Source organism: Varanus komodoensis, unplaced genomic scaffold, assembly GCF_004798865.1.
Source record: "Varanus komodoensis strain SLA01 unplaced genomic scaffold, ASM479886v1 scaffold14_1, whole genome shotgun sequence".
NCBI classification, from domain to species: domain Eukaryota; kingdom Metazoa; phylum Chordata; class Lepidosauria; order Squamata; family Varanidae; genus Varanus; species Varanus komodoensis.
The window spans coordinates 2072360-2092386 of record NW_025335438.1 but is presented as its reverse complement, the minus strand read 5'-3'; the positions used below and the strand labels follow the sequence as shown (position 1 = coordinate 2092386).

General features: G+C 41.4%; 2 protein-coding genes across 4 annotated transcripts in view; both read right to left on the bottom strand.

Moving 5' to 3' along the window:
* Nucleotides 1-20027, bottom strand: part of RAD54B (RAD54 homolog B) — a 48137-nt gene that overhangs the window by 24986 nt on the left and 3124 nt on the right. The window contains exons 3-4 of the mRNA XM_044424305.1: nt 19551-19722; nt 720-908 (exon numbers count right to left, since the gene is read on the bottom strand). Coding sequence (XP_044280240.1) covers nt 720-908; nt 19551-19722 — 361 coding nt within the window. The remainder of the gene's footprint in view (nt 1-719; nt 909-19550; nt 19723-20027) is intronic.
* Nucleotides 7631-19652, bottom strand: LOC123020491 (fibrinogen silencer binding protein). 3 transcript variants are annotated; one of them, XM_044424302.1, is made up of 4 exons: nt 19551-19572; nt 14923-15015; nt 13649-14089; nt 7631-8592 (listed from the first exon to the last, which is right to left on the bottom strand). In XM_044424302.1, exons 3-4 carry the CDS (start codon nt 14017-14019, stop codon nt 8061-8063), a joined length of 903 nt encoding a protein of 300 aa, XP_044280237.1. In that variant the 5' UTR covers nt 14020-14089; nt 14923-15015; nt 19551-19572; the 3' UTR covers nt 7631-8060. The 3 variants fall into 3 exon arrangements, with proteins under 3 accessions (XP_044280237.1, XP_044280239.1, XP_044280236.1); XM_044424304.1 differs by lacking the exon at nt 14923-15015 and having other exon boundaries at nt 19551-19652; XM_044424301.1 differs by lacking the exon at nt 19551-19572 and having other exon boundaries at nt 13649-14996.

Here is a 20027-nt window from a genome sequence, read left to right as displayed (position 1 = left end):
AAAATCAACATGTATTGCACAGAAAACTGAAACTCTCCAGTATGCTACATCTAATGAAGTTGGGTTAAAGTCCACAAAAGCCTATACCAGAATATTAGCTTTTCAGGTGCTGCAAGACACTGTTGCTGTTTGGATTTATCACTGAGCATATAAAGAAAATGGAGGAATAAGATTCATAGAACCATAGAATAGTAGAGTTGGAGGGGGCCAAGAAGGCCATCAGGTTCAACCCTCTGCTGTTGCAGGTCACCAATTTACACCATCCCACTTGCTAGAGAACTGCAGCAGAAGATCGGTCTAGTTATTCTGTATCAGGCACAGCTCCATCTGTGCAGTTCCTGGCCATGTGTACCTTTCCTTACTGGTCCTTCCCTTTTCCAGATCTCTTGGCCGCCTTCCTCCTCTTTTCTTCTCCACATTCCTTGGGATCTCTCCAGTGCCTCACTACTCATTTCCTCTTTTGCCTCTTCCCAGTCCCTTTTTTTCCTAAGCTCAAGTGGCTGCCTTGCCCTTTCCTCGAGGATCTGAGCTACTGGTCAATGGCAAGCAGGGACTCTTCTGCCAGTTCTGCCTCACCCTAACACCAAGGCATCTCAGCCAATCACTGTCAAAGTTTTCACCATTGCACCTTCCTACATCAATAATTCTCACTGTATTCCAATTGCACTCTATCAGGTCAAGGTAACCCTACTTTTCAGTTACATTCTTATTGGTGTTACCTCTTCCTATGTCTTTGCCTTCCATGTCCTTCAGTGTCAGTAACTTTTCGTTCACAATCAGAACAGCATCCCCTTCCCACTTCTTGTGCTTTTTCTTTGAGGCCTTGCACCATACTACACTGAAATATTTTACAAGGCGGCTGGACTCTTCTTTTGGTCCCATTTCCGTCATCTTTGTCTGCACTGGACCTGTATGAGTAAAGACAACATGAGATAAAAAAAAAAGGAGATCTCACAGCGTGTTCATTGGCTGCAGGGGCAGATCCAAGCTGCAAATGGAGAGACTGGCATGCTTACCAGCAAACTGAATGCTTGCTCAGTTATCCAGCCTTCACCTCCCTCGTGCATCAGGGAACTCACTTTCCTCAGCATGTGCTCCAGATTGGACTATACTTCTCAGCATTTCCCAGCCAGATACGTAATTGCACTCCAAGAAATTTGGAGGGCACTAGGCTGAGAGAGGTTAAGGTAGGCTTTATTCCCTTTTTGAACCAAAAGTTTGAAGTTGCAGACTACTATCCTGCAGATTCTTGTAAGGCATAACCCTCCGGGATAAAGTTACATCAGTCCAGAAGACTACAGCTAAATGTTGTGTGAATATTCAGAAGCTTAGATATTTATTCAGCCATCACTTAAATGCATGCAAAGACTTACAGTGAAAGGATTCTTGGTGACATGGTGACCAAGCATGGGTTATCACCCAACCAGCACCATGCACAAATGGCTGGGGAACATGGCAGTTTGAGTTTTGAACTGGGACGTGGGAGATTCTGATTCTAGTCCCTGTTTGGCCATCAGACTCATTGGGTGACTCTTAGTTCTACTTCAGAAGTTTTTGTGAGGATAAAATGGAGGGGAGGATGAGTAGACAGCATTGTGAATAGTTTATAACAACTTTAATTCTAGCATTTTGTAGTCAGTCTACTTCAGATTAACTTCTTTGCTTTGTTGATTTCATCCTGAGTTGTTTGGAGCGTTTGTTGATAATCTTGAATAATATTCATTCACAACAAACTGCGTTGTTAGGTTTTTTTCTTTTCCAAAGGGCACATCTCAGTAAAACACAACAATATTCTCAGCAGTGAATCTGAAACTTGGTTTATTTCAGTATTCCCTGTCTATATAATTTAAACATGCTTGCCTGTTCCAAATGTGTGGGATTATGTAGGAAGGTGAAGTAGGAAAGGTTATTCATATTTTTTAGCATTTTCATGTGCTAAGCAGGCCTGATTACTCATAGACAAGCCAAAGACATTATCAAAAGGAACGACATTATCTTTCCAAATCATATTATATAAGCTTGACTTACATAAAGGGAATTTTCAATAATTTAAGCAGAAAGCCAATAAAAGACCAAATTTAACAGGATTGTGCAGAGGTAGTAACGTGTATCCAAAAATAAAAATGTTCTATCACATCAGAGGGTTTTTTATGAACAGGTACTTTAGTTCAGCACAAGGTTTCAAAAACCTGCTACTCCAGTGTGTCTTCAACTGGGGATCAGGTCCCAACGGGTCTCAGCCAACTTTCAACAGGTCTCAGGGTTTCAGACTTCCCAGTGCCTTGTTTGACCACACAGTGCCATGGCTACACACTGCACAAGCAGGTGTGACATTAGACAGAAGGGCATATAGTTAGGAAGGCTAGCAACAACAAAAACAGCAACAACTAGGAAGAACTGGAAACAAATAGGAAAGGGACCACAAGAGGGAAGCTGATACAGGGTGAAAGGAGTATAAAAGCATCAGGAAGGAAAGATAACAAGAAAGCATGGGACAAATTAAGTGAGAAAGAAGGGTCATGGAAGTACAAGAGATGAATAATAAGATTTTGAGAAACATGTGGGAGAAGGAGAAAAATAGTATAAACTTTTTTTTTTTTACTTAGAGCAGGGACCTCACACTTTTAGGTCAGTGGGCATATCTGGAATTTGGAGAGTATCATGGACACTCTTACAAAAGAGCTGACACAGAGGGGCATGTTATTAATAAAAACACTCATTTTCAGAAGGCAAGTAGTAGAAAAGTATGAAGACAAAGAACCTAAGAAGGCAGAAGTGTGGTTCTTGGCTTCAAAATACAAAACCACAATTTCCATCCCAAATTTTTGTAAGCTGTCCTGAGGCTTGGGCAAAGAACGGGGTAGAAATGATTTAAATAAATAAATAAAGCGTTGAAACCAAAATAAAGGACAGCACTTTGCAATATGGCCATGTCCCAGTTTTTTAAAGTAATTTTGAATACTACAGTGGTACCTCGGCTCATAAACTTAATCCATTTCAGGACTCTGGTCGTGACCCAAATTGGTCATGAGCCAAGTTAAATTTCCCCATAAGGTTCAAAGTAAATAAGGTTAATCTGTTCTGTAACCATTTTTTAAATCAGAAAAATGTGAAGCAAAGTGACAACAACAAAGATAGCGGCCATCTCCCCCACAGCACAAGCACGGCCATCCCCTCGCCCCCCCCCCCCAGCACAACCGAGATCATGCCTGTCATCCTGGCGTGCTGGGGGGTGGGGGGGGAGAGACAGGCGTGATAGCGGGTTCACTGGGGAAGGAAGAGACGGCGCCAACGGCGCACTAGGGGAGGGAGAGATGGGCGTGATCTCGGCCATCTCCCCACTCAGGGGTGGGGTGGATGGCCGCGATCGTGCTGGTTGGGGGGCGGGGAGATGGCCGAGATTGCGCCCGTCTTTCCTGCAGGAGTGCGCCTCTGATCAGGCACACCTTCCCTGCATGAAAGGAACTGAGATCATGACCATCTCCCCACTGTGGGGGGTGGAATGGCTGCGATCTTGATCGCCACCCAAAGCGGTGTTCGCGACCCAAGTCAAAATTTTTCAGAAATTTTTGTTTGTGACCTGATTTGTTCATGAACCAAGGTGTTCGTGAGCTGAGGTACCACTGTATTTTAAAATAAAATTAAAATGAAGAGAAGCAGGGAGTTTGGTGAGCACCAAGAGAAGTGTCCGTGGATATTGTGTTGGAAACTGGATGTAGAGACATTGGACCAAGTTCCTCCTGAAATGGGGAAGCTCTAATGATATCCCCAGAGACAGTTGGTATTTAACTTAAGAAAAGATAAATGCCCAGCTACCAGGGAATCGTTACAGCAAAGAAATTAACAATTTACAAGGAGGTATTTGATATCATGATAGAATTATGTCAGCCATTTCCTGCTGATTATAACAAGCTCCACCTCCACCTGTCACCATGGAGGTGGTCCTCAGTCATGCTTAGCTCTCTCCTCTGGGCCTTGAGGGTAGAAAGTTTAAGAATTTCTGTGATAATCCAGATGCAAACAGAACAGTTACACACATTGAAATACACTACAGTGCAACTCACTACATTGTGCACTGAAGTAGTATGACATCTGAGTTACTGCTGTGTATACTGGGCTAGTTATTTTTTCTAAGTTGCAAAACGGTTTAATAGTCTGGGATAGAAGGCAAAATGGGATAGTGGTGCCTTATAGAGCAGGGATGTGCAGCAGGTAGATCTGGATCTACTGGCAGATCTCCAGGTAATTGATGGTAGATTGGAAAAGATTTCTAACTCCCAGTTGTTTAATAACAGCAGCAACAAAATGACTCCCAATAAATGTGCCTGCACATTTCTGATATGGCTGTTGAAGGGACCTACTGGTTAATACATATAACACTCCCTTGATGCCCAGGAAAGATTTCGAACCAGTTTTTACTTTTAAAATCGCCATCAAAGGATGGCTACCAGGGAATCCTGGTTTCCATATATGTGGCCCTTAAACCCTGCTCCCAAAAAACTTCAGAATTTAGTATCTTTTCTATTTTGGGGGATTTTTCCTTAAAACACAGATTGACTGGTCCAGAAGTTGACTGAAAGCTAGGTTAGTCACTTTCACCGCTTAAGTGAGCTACATGAGCCTGAATTAAGATAATATGCCTTCCCTCCTACAGCAAAGTTCCCTTACCACCCTGAATTCACGTGCTCAGGTATCATGAGAGCCAGGAATGAAATGGCTGTTGTTCTGGGACCTACATATCCCAGAGATCAGCCTTCCCCATTTGTGTCCCATCATGAACCAAGGCCTGGTGCCCTGCCACTGTTGTGTAAGGTCAGGCTGGTCCGGTGGAAAAGCAGGGGCTTTTTGACAGGAGCACCAGGACTATGAAATAGCCTTCTAGAGTAGGGTTGAAGCAGCAGCAAGTAGTTTAAAAACCTGCCTCTTTAAGGAAGTCTTGTACGACAACATTACAAATTTTTAGGTGGGACCTTTGTCTAGTAGAAGTTTAAATCCAACTTTGTATTTGGGGTAATTTTGTTACCCCAGGAAAAAAACTGCTTCAGGCGAGGGAGATGCTGCATATGAAAAGCCTTTGTTTGACTGAATGTTTTCCCCAGGAGGTTTGAATTAGCATAAGAATGGATGGCAGCTTTCAGCTAGTACAGGTAAGAAGTAATCTTCTGCAGCAATCTATAACAATAAAAACAGGATAACAACACTTGGCCTGCTGATCCTCAATCTGGACAGCAACAATTTGGTCTATAAACTTCAAATCAGCATAAAAATGCTTTCCCTTGATGGACCTTTTCCCCCTGGAAGTTTTTGTTCCAACTCTTGGCTTTCAAAAGAGGCTAAGATGACTTGTGGTTGACCTAATCTTGTACCCCCAAATGTGTCCTTTGTTTGGGATTACAAAAGCACCTCACAGGCCTTTTTATTATCTTGCATTTGACAATGTCCTAGAAAGACTAGCTTGTAGCTTATGTGTAAATTACACAACTAAAGTAAGTGTGAGATGAGAAAGTCACCCAATGATAAGGGATGAAGTTAAATTTTGATGCTATTTTCTGCCATTTCACATAATGCTGTTTTTATATGTTAAGAACCATTGTACCCTGCCATGAGTGCAGAAGCACAGCACAAATATTTTAAACAAATAAATATTCACATGCTAAAGGCTTTTGGAGTTTATGGAAGAATGAAGCAACACATTTTTCACTAATAACTAGGCTACCTGCACTATCAGTCAAGATACTGCTGGCTGCTTTGAAATATTTAAATTGCCTTTTCATCCCAAAAATGAAGGGTCCCTCAACTTTTTACTAGCGTTATTAAAGCCAATCTGTTTCAAGGAGCGAAGAGCTCAAAAAAGAAAAACAGAATGTTGGTTGGGGCAGGAAAATAATTTGAGCAAGGCTCCTTAAGTGAAGGTAAGAAGGATGAAAGGACTAAAGCAAACAAGATTACCTGGGAGTAATCTTCTTTGTCTTTTTTTTTACATGACAATAGCCTGTGTGCATATCAGACACAGAGAAGTACTATCTAGGAGGCAGGCCTCCCTTAAAAGAAGCCAGTGTACAAGCAGGAAAGTGGTTCAACTGGAAGTAATATTCAAGTAAAACCCAGCAGCTCTACAAACAGATAGGCAGGTCATCTAAAAGGCAGCAACATTCCAAAGCCTCCTTCCCAAACTGGTGCACTCCAGATGGTTTTCACAGCTCCCAGCCTGCTGGGGCTGATGGAAGTCAAAGTCTAAACACCTGGAAGGCAAAAGGATGTCTATTTTAATAATTCTTTATAAAGGTTTTGGTTGATGTATTTTGAAATTTCTTTCACAAATTCACCAAACAACACACATTATTTTGTGGCATACGCAATACATCTCATGGTTCTATAATATAAAGCTAGTTTAAGTTTGATTTAAAAGCTTGTCCTCTGTTCTGAGTAAATTTTCCTAATGCCTTCACTTTTATAGCCAAAGTAGCGGAGAGCGCTCATGCAAGCGAGCGAGCCCCCTAAATGTGAGGAAAGACTTCGCCAAAAACTATCCAGCAAGGACTAACCCACCAAATGCTGACAGCAGAGCATAAAACAGAAAACTGGGTGGGACTGGGCAGATGGTCAGGGGAAACTCCAAGAAAACTCCAGTGATGCCTCAGCATACCAAGTGGGTACAAAACACTGGCTAATTATGACTGAAAGTCAAAATGGTGGGTAGAGGGGATAAAATAGTATGGAGTAAACAGAAATCTGAAGAGCAGCACTGCACACCACAACCCCAAAAATGTATGGAAGATTTTTCTCTGGCTTCAAACACTTTATGTAAATTTTATTTTTGTAATGCAAGGCCCTCAAGGCTTGAATGGATATGGCTATCTGCTGGTAAACCTCTTTCATTATTACATACAGGTGGCTGAGATATGAATGCTAGGTGGATGTTGCTCTCCAAAATTCAGAACACAGCCTCAGAAAGAGCTTGGAGGAGGCAGTTCAGTGGGAGGAAAGGAGACTGGAACAGCCAAGATGAGGTATGCTAAAACCATGACTACCTCCTCCCCTCCCACTCCAAGATGCTCCAGCAAGATGACAGAAAACAGCCATCTAGTGAAAATGCAGAGTGGGAGCAGCAGGGAGGCAAAGACCACCCCTGCTGCTCCAACTGCTGCACATTGCGTAAGCATCAGCCTGAATTTAGGGGCTTCCGCTCCTCTCCATAAGAATGCACCCTAAAAGGCACAATTCTACAAATGCTTAGACAGAAAGCAGTGTTAGCTGGAGAATGCTGCAAGTTACAAGCTATTTTTTCCTCTCTAAACATGCACAGAATTGCACCCTACAACAGGGGTAAAGAACTGTTCCAGCCAGTATGGTCAAAGGCCAGGGATGATGGGAATTATAACTCTATAAAATCTAGAGGCCATAGGTTTCCCACCCCAGAGTAAACAGAGGAGAAAAAGGCAGATAACCAATTCTTATTTTTCACAATTTACTGCTCTGAAGTTATAAAACATTATGAATGCATATCCTCTCTGTTCAGCTAAATAGTAACTTACCAGAAATTATTTTCTCTGGTTTTCTTGACAGAAAAAGACTACCTTTAAGAAAAAGCAGTTACCAAGTGTCTTGTGAAAAGAATGAAACAAAGAAATATAGTATTTCCCCACAATGTTTGAGTAAATTTATTGACCCACAGATAAGTGACCATTTTAAATGAGCAGATAAGAATTGCTCCAGGGGAAAAAATGGAACAAAGAATAAAATCAGCATTTTTACAACAGCTGCATAAATTATTTTGTTTTGCTAACAGTAATATAATCACAAGATTTCAAATGATTTTTTTAAAGTCTTAGATCTGGTTCTACTTTAGATCAAAACACCTGGGAATACCAGTGAAAGATGGCTTTGATTTTTTTGTAAATGTGCACGAAAAACAAAATGGAATAAACATGCACTCTTCTCCCCCAACCAAGTCCAAGGCTGGGCTTTGATCCATTCAAATGAACTTAGCAAATAATCTTTTCTAGATCAGAAAGAATCATGAAAGAACCCTGGTTTTATGCAGCAGAAGTGCTAAATATTCAGAGACTGTTGAATTCAGGAAGATCACGACGTAACCGTATTGCTTTTAACTTTTCTACTTTAATTTTGGCTCTTAGTAGCTCTTCTTCCAGCTGCTGCCTTCTTTTCAAGCCATCCCTTTTTTCTTGGATATAGAGCCCAATTTTCCTCTGATTTTCCAAAATTATGTTATGCTCTTCTTTTAACATTTGCAACATTTGGGGATCATACCCGCCACATGCTGGCCTAAATCGTTCCCCACTTTCAAGCCTGAAAAATTCATCTCTTCTGGGGATAGGGGATGGAGAGAGCATTCTTATATCTACAGAAGACAGGGAAGTTGAAGGAGATCTCTCCATGACATGGACCAAATGTTGCTGTTCTCTTTGCTCTAAGCTTTCCTGTGTTTGCAACTCTACAATTAATGATGGAGGCGGCTTGATGTCTTCCTCAATTTCTTGATCCAGCTCCAGCGTGATAGCAGCGGGATGGTGCTCCAGCACTGGTTGTGGGGAGCTCGTAGTAGCAACAGTTTCTTTTTCTACAGTGGCACTAAAACAAACAAATCATAAGTTCATCATTAACAGAAAACAGAAAGAGCCTTATCTGTTCCCAATAAAGACAACAGTCTAACCCTGGAGTTCCCACAGTGGCATCCATGGGCATGGATATTTCTCTAGGCATGCACCAAACTCCCTGATTTGTAAATTTCCTGGGTGAGTTACTTTTATTTTGCTCTCACCAGTGTGTCTGCTGGGAAATGGGTGTTTTGTAACTGGCCATGAGCACTGAAGGATCCATTTTGTGAATAGGAAGCCCAGCGTGACAACCATTTTGTGGCAGCACACATGATACATGGAAAACATTCAAATGAGCCCAAAGTTTGGGGACCCTGATTTAAGCCTTCTGTGAGCCAAGCTTTGGGAGTCGCCACTCAAAGACATCCCAATTGCTTACATGCAGATCTACCACTGTGAGAGGCACAAAGATGGCACATGAATAATGTTCTGTCACAGGATGACTAGTAATTGGGTGTCTTCCCCAACTAGATGTCCTTCGCTTGTGCTGAACTTCAACTCTCAGCATTCCAGGCAGCATGAGAACTGCAATTCAGCACATCAGGAAGGCAGCCCATTAGAGAAAGCTGATCTAGTAAAAAAATTAAAAAGAAATGCAGAGGAAAGAGAGAGGAATGCAGAAGATTTTATGCACCAACAGCATGGGAAACAGCTTCTTGGATAATTCCTGTTGCTCAAGTTCCATGGACTTCATGTGGCTTCCTTTCCAATAGCCTGAAGAATGATTTACCACAAAGCATTACTTTCCCATCTTCTATCCAACAGCTTGCATTGCCTGATGAAGGGGATCTGGAGCTCCCAAAAGCTTGCACACACTTTCTGACTTTGATAAAGCTATTACCATAGCATGGCTTTTCACACATTTTGCCTAGCCTGAATAGTTAGGCATTATCTGCAGTTGCTCCAACCTCTCCTCCTCTTCTGAAGTGCTCTGTCACACACAGAGGACTCCAGAACTTGGTCAGTCTTTCAGCTGGTGGTGGCCCAAAAAGCACTCAGAAGCACTAGGAGCAACTGGAGCAGCTTTTCAGTGTGTTGCAGCCCAGCATCAGTGGATGAACGACCTTGCCCTTTCCAGGGGATGGGCTGGGGGAAGGATCCCCCTTTCACAGGGTTAGACAACTCTTGGAAGTAGCTAAAACTTGCTTTCCTTTCCAGAGCTCTTAAAGATTCAGTGGCTTTGTGGGAGGGAGGGAAGCAGGGGAGCACAGCTCAGGGCCTTTTTGTAAGAGCAGGAGTGATGCCCTCATCTGCTGGAGCAGCAAGGCGCTCTCTCTGGGAATAAGGTGATAACAAGTCTTTCAAGTTTTATTAATGTTTGTGACAGATTGCCCTAGAGGAAGAGAGGGAATAAGGAAAACAGCCAGCCAGCCAGCCCTAGGATGATAACAAGGAAGGTGTGTGTGTCACAGGTTGCATTTCAACCACCTGAAATTCATTTCTAAAGCCTTATGTGTTTTACAGGTTGAACCTATGTAGGGGGAAGTATGTTGTACTCTGTTCTAGTGACGCTTACTCCCAGACAAAGGATTGCAGTGAGCTTTTATTAGTACTTCCCCCCACCCACATCTGTTTTGTGAACGCAGTTTTAAAAACCAACATATTGACTTCATTATGTGTAACTAAAAAGAAAAAGTTACAGATATTTGGGATAGGTGATGTCTATGAATTTTTCTTGGAAGCATGGTTAACTGGGGCTATCATAATGAGTTTCTGCATTTCAAAATTTATTACTAACTGCTGGGGAGGAGCGATTACTGAAGGTACCAAATAGTACCTGTGACTCCACTGTAGCTACTCCAACTGTCTCTCCCCCGACCCCCACATCTGACCACATATGCATGTAGACCCAAGCAGCCCTGCCAAGAATGGGCAGCCCTGCCCCTCTGATACTAGAGCAGAGGAAACCTTTGGTGACTCAAGTCCATTAACAAATAGACCAACAAACTGCTGGGTAGCTATAAAAAACATCAGGTAGTGCCTTTTTAAAATATATATGAAAATTAAGCTATGAGGGAATATAAGTTAGCTGGGGAAATAATGTTCAGGCCCCCAATTCTGAAAGCAGGTACTATAATCTACTATAGTATGCAACCATGAAAAACCATGGGTCAAATTAAAGCCAGGCTGCAGAATTGTACAGTACTTCTCACAAAAGACCTTCAGAATGTGCTTCCTAAAGTGGCTGTTTTAGGCAGAACGTCTTAAAGCGCACAGTTACATCAAAATCATGAACGTTTAGAAAGATGGATGCTTTTGTCTAGCAGGGTGGGGGCACCTCTACTGAGGGAGAACACACCATTGCTGCAGCAAGGTTTATATTCAGAAGCCATCGGGTGTCTGTTTGGTGAGAGTCATCCTTCCATCTGATCTAATAATGAGCTTCAACTTGTGAGAAGAATTCTGCATTCCAAAATCTGTGCTACCTCCAAACATGGTACATATTGATATGGCTAGACTAATACTGCCATGAATAGTTTTAATAAGAGAGTAAATATCTTTGGCACATTTGATGAACAAAAGCTGCACGTTAACTGTGTGTACATTTTACACAGGTGGCCCAAAACTGTCAGCAAAATGGACATCACAGGTGTTCTAAAAACAGAATGCAGGTGGATGAGAAACTCTGAGTTCTGGGACGGAGCTGTTTTGGAGGGACAAAGCAAGGGCTCCTGATTACTTGACCCTGGAGCTTGCACAATTACTTTTAATTTATTCAATTTTACACTTATTTGTTTACTGTCCTGAAAATTGTTTGATGCCTGCCTTTTTTCATAAATTGTCTAAATATTGCACCCAAACAGAGCCCCAACCTGGTGTTTTTAAAGAAAAATAGCTTCGGTAGGGGGATTGTGAGAAGCAACAGCATGGGAAGGGAAGATGTTTAACCCCCTTCCCTGCTTCTCATTTCTCCACTGCAAATTTCTGCATCTATGTGCTTTGAACCACAAAGTGGTAAAAGTTGTATGGGATGACTGGTAGCAGAAAAAAAAAATGATCAAGGAAAAGATTAAACACACCTTCTCCCCTCCATGCTGCTTCACTCAACCCCCCCCCCCTTGAAGAATCTTTCTTTTAAAATAAGCAGAGACACACTGGGGCTCTCCTATTCACACCTGCACAGTAGCCCTAGATTATTCCTTTGGTTGGATTTTAGGAAATGCTCTCTTCCCCTTGAAGGTGACTGGTCCAGAAAAACTGCCCTGAATTTTCTATTCCTATATAAAGAGAGCAAAACAACCAGAAAGCTACATTTCCTAACCCCTTTTCTTAGACGCTTAAACCACAGTAATTTCAATAAGAATTGCTTCTGAGCAGGGGTGCTTAGGATTGGAGTCTAAGTGCAGTCAAATTGAACTTCAAAATGAAAAGATAAAAACACAGCTTCGGGTCATAACAAATGGGCAACAGCCGGATATCCTCCAGTGGTACAGGGCTACAATTCCCATAATCTTCCACATCTACTCCAACCACAGAGCGTATGTTTGGATATTAAATATGAATGTTACACCCTTTGTGCTTCTAAACAGGAATAACATGCAATGTGAATTGAACTGCAGCATCCTTGATTAAATACAATTCCCTCTATTTGTGCTATTTCAAAATTAGAAAGATACGCAACATCTGCTATCGTGGTTCAAGGGCTCAAGAGTAGGCATCCAACAAAGCTGGGCCTGTGCTGGACATTTCAGCCTGACCTAATATTGCAAAAAAAAAACAAAAAAACCCTCCCCTCTTCCAAGAGCAGCACTTAGGCTGCAAGCCTATACACATTTACACAGGAGCAAGTCCCACTAAACACAACAGTGCTTCCAAGCAGCCAGGCAAGAGTGCCATTTTACTGCAATTGATTTAGCCATAAACGGTGCAGAATCTATCCCCCCAAAGGCTTGCTATCTACATGCTGTTATTTTTAGAGCATCTACCATGGTGGGATTTAGGCAACCGGGACCACTCAGTGCAACCAAAGGCAGCACAAATCAAGGACTGGCCAGCATGGCAGCTTTCCCAGAAACTCAGATTAACACATTTGTTTTTCACAGTTAGTGATGCACATGAGAGGAATAAGTGAAAGAGCGGCTCACTTTGCCTTACTTTTTGTTTTAAAATGTCTGTAACATCCAGGCCCAGGATAAATCTGACCTGGAAAGCATCTGAGCAGCAGCTGTCTCTTGCAAGTCAGTTGTGGAGGGGGAGGGGGGCATTAGGGAGCTGGAAAAACAGCCTGCTCTGTTCTGTGTCTGGCTCAAACCTGGACAGGCTCTGATTTGATTAAACACTAAAGGCTGCTATAAAATAAAGGACTTCGTGTGACTGCAGCTTTCTAAGCTGTCTGTGCCCAAACCTTATGATTGTACTTCATGTGCTCTTGTTTATGGTTTAACTTAAAGCTTTTATCTGTGTCCTGGCTTCCAAGAAAGCAAAAAAAAAAAAAAAAAAAAAAACCCCAACAAATCATTATTTTTAAAACAATCCATTTGCATTGTTAAAAGGCATGGCGGCACATGAGCTGAAATCATCTCAAAGGTCTAAATTCAGCTAAATTGTGTTCAGCCCAGGCAGATTAACATAATCCTTAACAGGGTAGACTGTACAAGAGAGAGGTTTCTTTGTTCTCCAACTCGACTTTATGTAGATTTTATCCAAAACAAGTATTAGCTTCCATATGCAGGCAAAGGACTGCAGTACTACCTTAAATGTAGAACAGCCTTTCCCTTGGTCAGTGTTTGAATGCTATGCCTATTAAAAGGGGAGGGGTAAAAGTTAGAGCTCCTATTTCACTTGGATTCCTCCTTAACCCTCACTTGCCAAAGGTCTGACAATAGAGACCTTTTAAATACAGCGAGAACTTGCACAGAAAAGCCAGCCCTTGTTATTATTATTTTTAAAAATAAACAACATGCAAAATATGTCTCAGCTTGAACCACAGCATGTGGTTACTTTTCCTAAGGCTAGCTTAAGCAGGGACCAACCAAGAACACAGGAAGTGCTAGAACTGCCATTGAAGTGCAAGGTAAAACACAACTTACCAGGGCAGGTTGTTCCTCTCTCTCAAGCACACGCTGGAAATCTGGGGGATCATTTCCACAACTTTCTTTGTGGGCTCAGAGATGTAGCTCTTATAGTCAGACAGGCTCTCCTTCTGCTGCAGAAGCTCCTGCTTGGCGTACTCCTTGAGTCGCTTGTACAGGGTGCGCAGGCCCTGCGCGGTGCGAGGTGGCCGGTCAACCCCAATAGCATTGTAGTTGTCAGCTATGATGTCCCAGCATTTGTTTTTTTCCACTATGACCGAGTGTTTGTTGGTGTGCTCTTCAAGAATTTTAACATAGGGCTTGACAAGTTTCAGCAAATCCAGCTTTTCAGACAAGGTAAAATTCGAGGACCGGGCCTTCCCAACCATCCTCCTCTCCAGCTTGAAGCAGCAGCAGCAGTTCCTGCAACCACCACACCGATCCTAGCTCTCCTCGGCTCTTTTTCACAAACAGAAAAGATCAGGCTTAACTAGGCTTGTCTCATTTAGGCCCCCGCCTACAAGGGAGGGTTTATTAAAATTCCTCCAGCTTAAGCTGACGCAGGTTCAGGAAATCTGCTTAAGCCAAGCCTGACCTACATAAGGCTTCAAACTGAAGGAGATGAGAAGAAACAGGCAAAACACATACACTTTTGTGTCAAGAGTTTTCCCCATACATACGCTGGGATTGAAAACATAAAGGTTTAAAGATTAGCACATTACCCTGCTAAATATTACCCAATTTATCCTGAGTTAACAAGCTCACGCACATCCCTTGAGCTGAAAGAAATTGAAACTGCACAGGAGACTGGATTTATTTGTGTCCAAGAAAACAACAACTTATCTGTGTGTGTGTTTTTGTGGGGGGAGTCATTTATTGGTTGTTAAGCTGAAACACCACAGCAAAAAGCAGCATGAAAAACGCGAACAGCCACAGCGAGCCGGGGGATTTGGGAGCTGGCGTGTGTAGAGAGATCCCTAACAGAGCCCCTGATCATGGTTCCGAGCTGCTGTTCTCTCTGGCACATTTGCATAATGCTAGTCCTGCTGTCAATCAGCAATTGCATATTGCCTAGCTAGTTAGGTTTCACTCAGGGCTCAGGCTTCACAGCAAAGCTAAGCTTCCCCAGCATTTTGCAGTGTGCACCTCGGCTCTCTCGCATGCATGTATGCGCGTGCCCGCACACGCACAGACTTTTTAAAGAGGCAGTCTCCAGACAAGAGGGCAGAGTACATAAACGCGAGTTATTTCCATCACGCTGCTGTAGTCCTTCCAAAATCTGCTCTACTTACAGTGTCTCTGACCTCTGTTCAGCAGGGATCCTGGTGAAGAAGCATCCCTCAGGGGGCATGTAAAAACCATTTCCAGAGAGTCACTCTTTCAGTCTATTGCAGCAAGAACAACAAAGAGTCTTGTCGCTCCTTAAAGGTGAACACATTTATTCTGGCATAAGCTTTCCTGGACTTACAACCCACTTTGTTTTGGATGCATTCAGTATTTTCCCAATCTGGTGCTGTCAGGATGTGTTGGATGCAAATTCCATCACCCTCAGTTACAGTGACTGGCTGAAGAGTCCAACACATCTGGAAGGCATCAGGCTGGGGAAGGCTGGAGGAAACCCAGTCATTCTATCAATGGAAAACACCAACTTTGAAACTACTGTTTGCAAGCAAACAAAGAGACATTAATGGGGAACGAGAGAAAATGTTGGACTTGAACATGGGAGATTGGCTTCTCAAAGTGAACAGGGTCAAAGCGCCATCTCTTCACAAATTTTACTTCACTGGGTTGTTGCAAATGTAAATTGCAATATAGTGAAACTTGCCCTGTGCCTATAAAACAAACATTCATATTTCCTTCGTGCTGGAATAAAATACTTTAAATCAAGAAAGCCAAAAGGGATACAGATCTAACAAAAGTGGGTTTTGTGGGAATTCCATTTGCTAGCTAATAAGGCACCCATGTTTCACCTAAAGTTATTGACAGATCCAAGTAACAGCTATATTCGGTATTTTCAATGATTAGGGATCAACATTGTGCATTTCTTTGTCCCAGCAGCCCTAGGTGCAACCTGAAACCTGCATGGCACCTGGACTAATCCACTTAAGCCAGCTATCTCCTCCTACCCTTCCCTTTAATATTCTGTGACCAAATGCTGACACGGCAGTTACAATATACAGTCAGCTTTTTGTCTTCCCTCTCCTGCATGTTGTTTATTCTCCAGTATGTTGAAGGGTTTGAAACTATTCCCTAATACAGGATACTACCTGAGCACTGATTCTAGATTTTTTCTTATAGATCAACACAACTAACTTTTTTAATTTAGAAGCAATCCATTTATATTTTTCCTTGCAAACAATTTGTCTGCAATGCAATTTGAAAAGCTCTAATTCAAGATTCAAATGCTACTTTAGTCCTAATATTTTTATTCATATGAAGGGAAGCTAAATTAAAATCTATCTACTGTAGGCTGTTTCAAGAATGGCCCCTCCAGCACATTATAACATGGTTGTCTCTGTTACCAATGCACATATTTGTTGGCAATTTTATTAATTCATGTGTGAGCCCAAGCAAATAAAAGCAGAGTTCTAAACTATGATTTTCAAAAAACCTGAACAGGAATATAGTTCTGAGGAAATTAAAACAAACTTTTCTAAATAGGCAAACCAAATTTTTAACCTTCATTTATCATTTATAAATCTGTATTTTGTGCTGGTTAGATATGGTATGGTATAGTATAGTATAATATAAAATGTGTAATATAGTGGTTAGAGTCTGGCCATCACCTGGGAAGACCTCAATTCAAATCCTTAGTCAACTATTAGGATCACCAAATAGTAGCTGGTGCAAGACTGATTACGATCTCTCAATTTAATGTACCTCAGATAAATGCCATAACAATAAAAGGGAAGGGGAGCTTCCTCAAAGCTCTTTCAAGGGTGTATAGAATAAAAATGTAATAAATGAAAAATAAATTTATATATATAAAGAATATTCAACTTTTGTTATTTTTTTTCTTTCATGTATTATGAATTAGAAAGTTCTGTTAGAGACTAGGAAATAATAAAGTTCAAGTACACCAGGAAGCATGTGCTTACAAGAGATGCCAACAGACAAAATAAGTTTGTCAAATGTTACATATGTGCAAATATTTAATCAAACTATGTATAGTTAGGTATATCAGATCTGAATGGAATGTTTTTATTTATTCATTTGCGGTATTTATACCTCACCTTTCTAATTCAAGACTGTCTGGCAGAGGAATTCTATACATGTCTACTCATAAATAAATCCCACTGAGTTCTGTGTACCCTAGTCCCAGGTAAACAAGAGCAGAATTACAGCACAAATAATTGAGGGTGGATAACAAATACAGGAATCATTTTTTAAAAAACCTAAAATTTAATGAAAAACAGCAGGTAAAAAATCAGGGGAACCACAAAAACAAAAGGAATCCAGACCCGCCCCCCCATACAAAAGGGCTTACATAAAATGAAGCCATTACGAATATACTACTCATCCGATGCAGTATTTATAGCAAGCATTGAACAGGATGCACAAAAAATCAAATTTGAAAGGAATGGATAAAAGAAAGGCAAGATCTAATCAGTTTTATATTTTGGGGAAAAAGACACACACCAATTTTATCTGTGCCATATCTACTGCCAGATTAAAATGTTAACCTAATTTATTAATGACTGCACTTTAAACTCAGTCTAGTGAGCAAATCTTAGAAGTTCTCATCCACAAACATATGAAGCTTGCCCTATTCTGTTCTAGAAAGGCACTACAAATTTGGGACTTCCAGAAACTGGTAGGTGAAATGTGCTTTCATTCAATAATATGGTAAAGGTATGGTTTTGGGAAGTGCCTTAGTTTTTATACAGCATAATCACATGCATTCTATTCAGACATCACTCGCACTGATCTCACTGAGACACTCTTCCAACTGCGTATCTGTAGGATTTCCACTGTAAACTGACCATGAAAGCCTGGATTTGTAAGGTGGCCTCCTCTTGTCCTTATGTTACAGGGCTAGACAACTCGTGGTCCTTCACATCTTTTTGAACTGATGTCTCCCATCATTCCTCACCTATACATATATTGGCTAAGCCTGATGGGAGTTGTAGGTGAAAACAGCTGGAGGGATACAGGTTGCCCAGCCTGCTCAGGGAATGGTGTGATGAAAAATGTTCTCCCATCACTGCAGCAGTACTATAACAAGAAAATTGCTCCTGCTGGAGATCTTGGAAACACAGCTAAGCTAAGTCAGGTGTTTAAGGCCTGAAGCTGGCAAGCTAATTCCATGAGCAACCATGTCACAATTTATACTAAAACTCTGCTCATGAGGCACTATAGTGTAAATCACATGCAGAAAGTCCAGATTTAGTCCCCACCTCTCCAGACAGGGCTGAGAAATACACCAGTCTGTAACCCCTCAGCACTACTGCCAACTATTGCACACACAATACTGAGCATAATGGATTAACTGCCTGACTCAGATGGTCCTTATCCACTCAGACCAAAGCCACAATGCCATAGCTGCAATCAACATCCACAATTTGTTAAGTGGCACGATTCACCATGAATAATTTCGTTTTAAAAAAATCTCAATTCTCTTTAGAACTGCTTACAAATTTCCACATAAACCTCCTTTGTAAATACTCAAACATCATCAGCTTCCAAAGATGATAAAATCCTTTTCACTAATATGCACAAAGCTCCTCATTACAATTGCACAGTATCCATAAGTCTGGTATTTTGTATACTTTCCATTTCAGTTTCAATAGCAGAAGAATGAAATTTGGACCAACAGAATCTACCACTGACATACAAGCATAAGAAAAGCCATGCTGGGTCAGACTCCAGGCTTGCTCCCACAGCTGCCAAGCATTCACAAGACATTCCACCAGGATCCGAGTGCAACAATACCCTCCCACCCGTGCTCCCAATTCCTAAACTACATATATAGTTTAGGCGTCATAAATAGAAGCCAGCAAATTGTCTAAGCCATCCATGTTGGTGACCATCACTACATTTTCTGGTAGTGGGTCCAGTTCTTTTTAGCTGCCCTGAATTTCCACCATTCAGTTTTATTGGTGTATTCCCCAAGTGGAAGCATTACTTTTCTACTCCGTACATAATTAAGGTGGGAATGCTAAGGAAGTACACTACAGCCTAGACACTTCACAATTACTTGAAAACCGGAGGAATTGGACATAGTTAGCAGTAGGGCACTCCAGGATGCTGCCATGCCCCAATGTTCTAATATCAGCTGCTATAGGCTAGATGCGGAACTGAGAAAGGACCATTGCTGGTCCTACCACATCCTCCTTCATGTTTATATTGCTAGGTCAACACCCAAAGTAGACTCTGCCATGGAATCTGGACTATATTAAAGGCATATAAAAACTTAGACAGGAAAAAAGACCTATATGCTATGCAGCGTGGGGAGCTGTAAACTTTATCCTGTGTAACCTTTCATATGAGGGCAACCTAGGTCAGTCACTTCCTCAAGTAATTATTCTGAAGCACTATTATTTATTGTAACCAGAATGTTAGCCACATGAACATGACCTCAGTATGTTTACTTTGATGATCTAATTATATATTTACCCTGATGAGTGTATGATGAATTTATCTATTCCTAGAATCTGCATATGTAAGATTATCCCTGAAGAAAGTACCCATAATTCCCAAACATGTTGAGTTTTTTAAAATTTCACTGAACCTTTGAGAAAGTCTTCTCTTTTTGCACTGTCTTTTAAAAATAGCTGCTATCCATTCCCAAATACACATTACCAAGTTGTATCCCTTTCTTCACTTTGAGGACCTAAACTGACATCATTATTTCAGCTTTCACCCATGTCATTTTAAAACCAGTTCCAATTTATGTATTAGAACATCAAACATGACTTACCTGTTTCTGTTCTATATACTGATTTTGCTCCAGTTTCCAAATGCCAAATCTCTTCATTTTTCTGGGAGGAAATTTTTCCTTGATCAGATGGCACAGCTGCCATAGAACTAAAGCCAGAAGTTGCAGAACAAATCTTCATGGATACTGAGTCATCTCGTTGTATCTCATCCACCTACAGTACACCAAAACATTCATTTTTTAATGCAACAGTAACAAAATTAATGCACAGTTTCCCCCTTACTTATATAAACAACTAAGTGTAAAATAATCCATGGCTGCATGCTGCAGGAAAACAGCCCTGAAGAGGGGAGGACCTTCACATACTATGGAGACTCTTCAAAAATCCAGCCTAAACTTAAGGACTGATTAATGTTCTGGTCAGTCAAAATGAAACTACAGTCCTAACTCAGGCAACCGAGTGTTGTGTTTGATCAACATGTGACAGTAGAGCATGTGAATGAGCCACCTTTCTGCCGT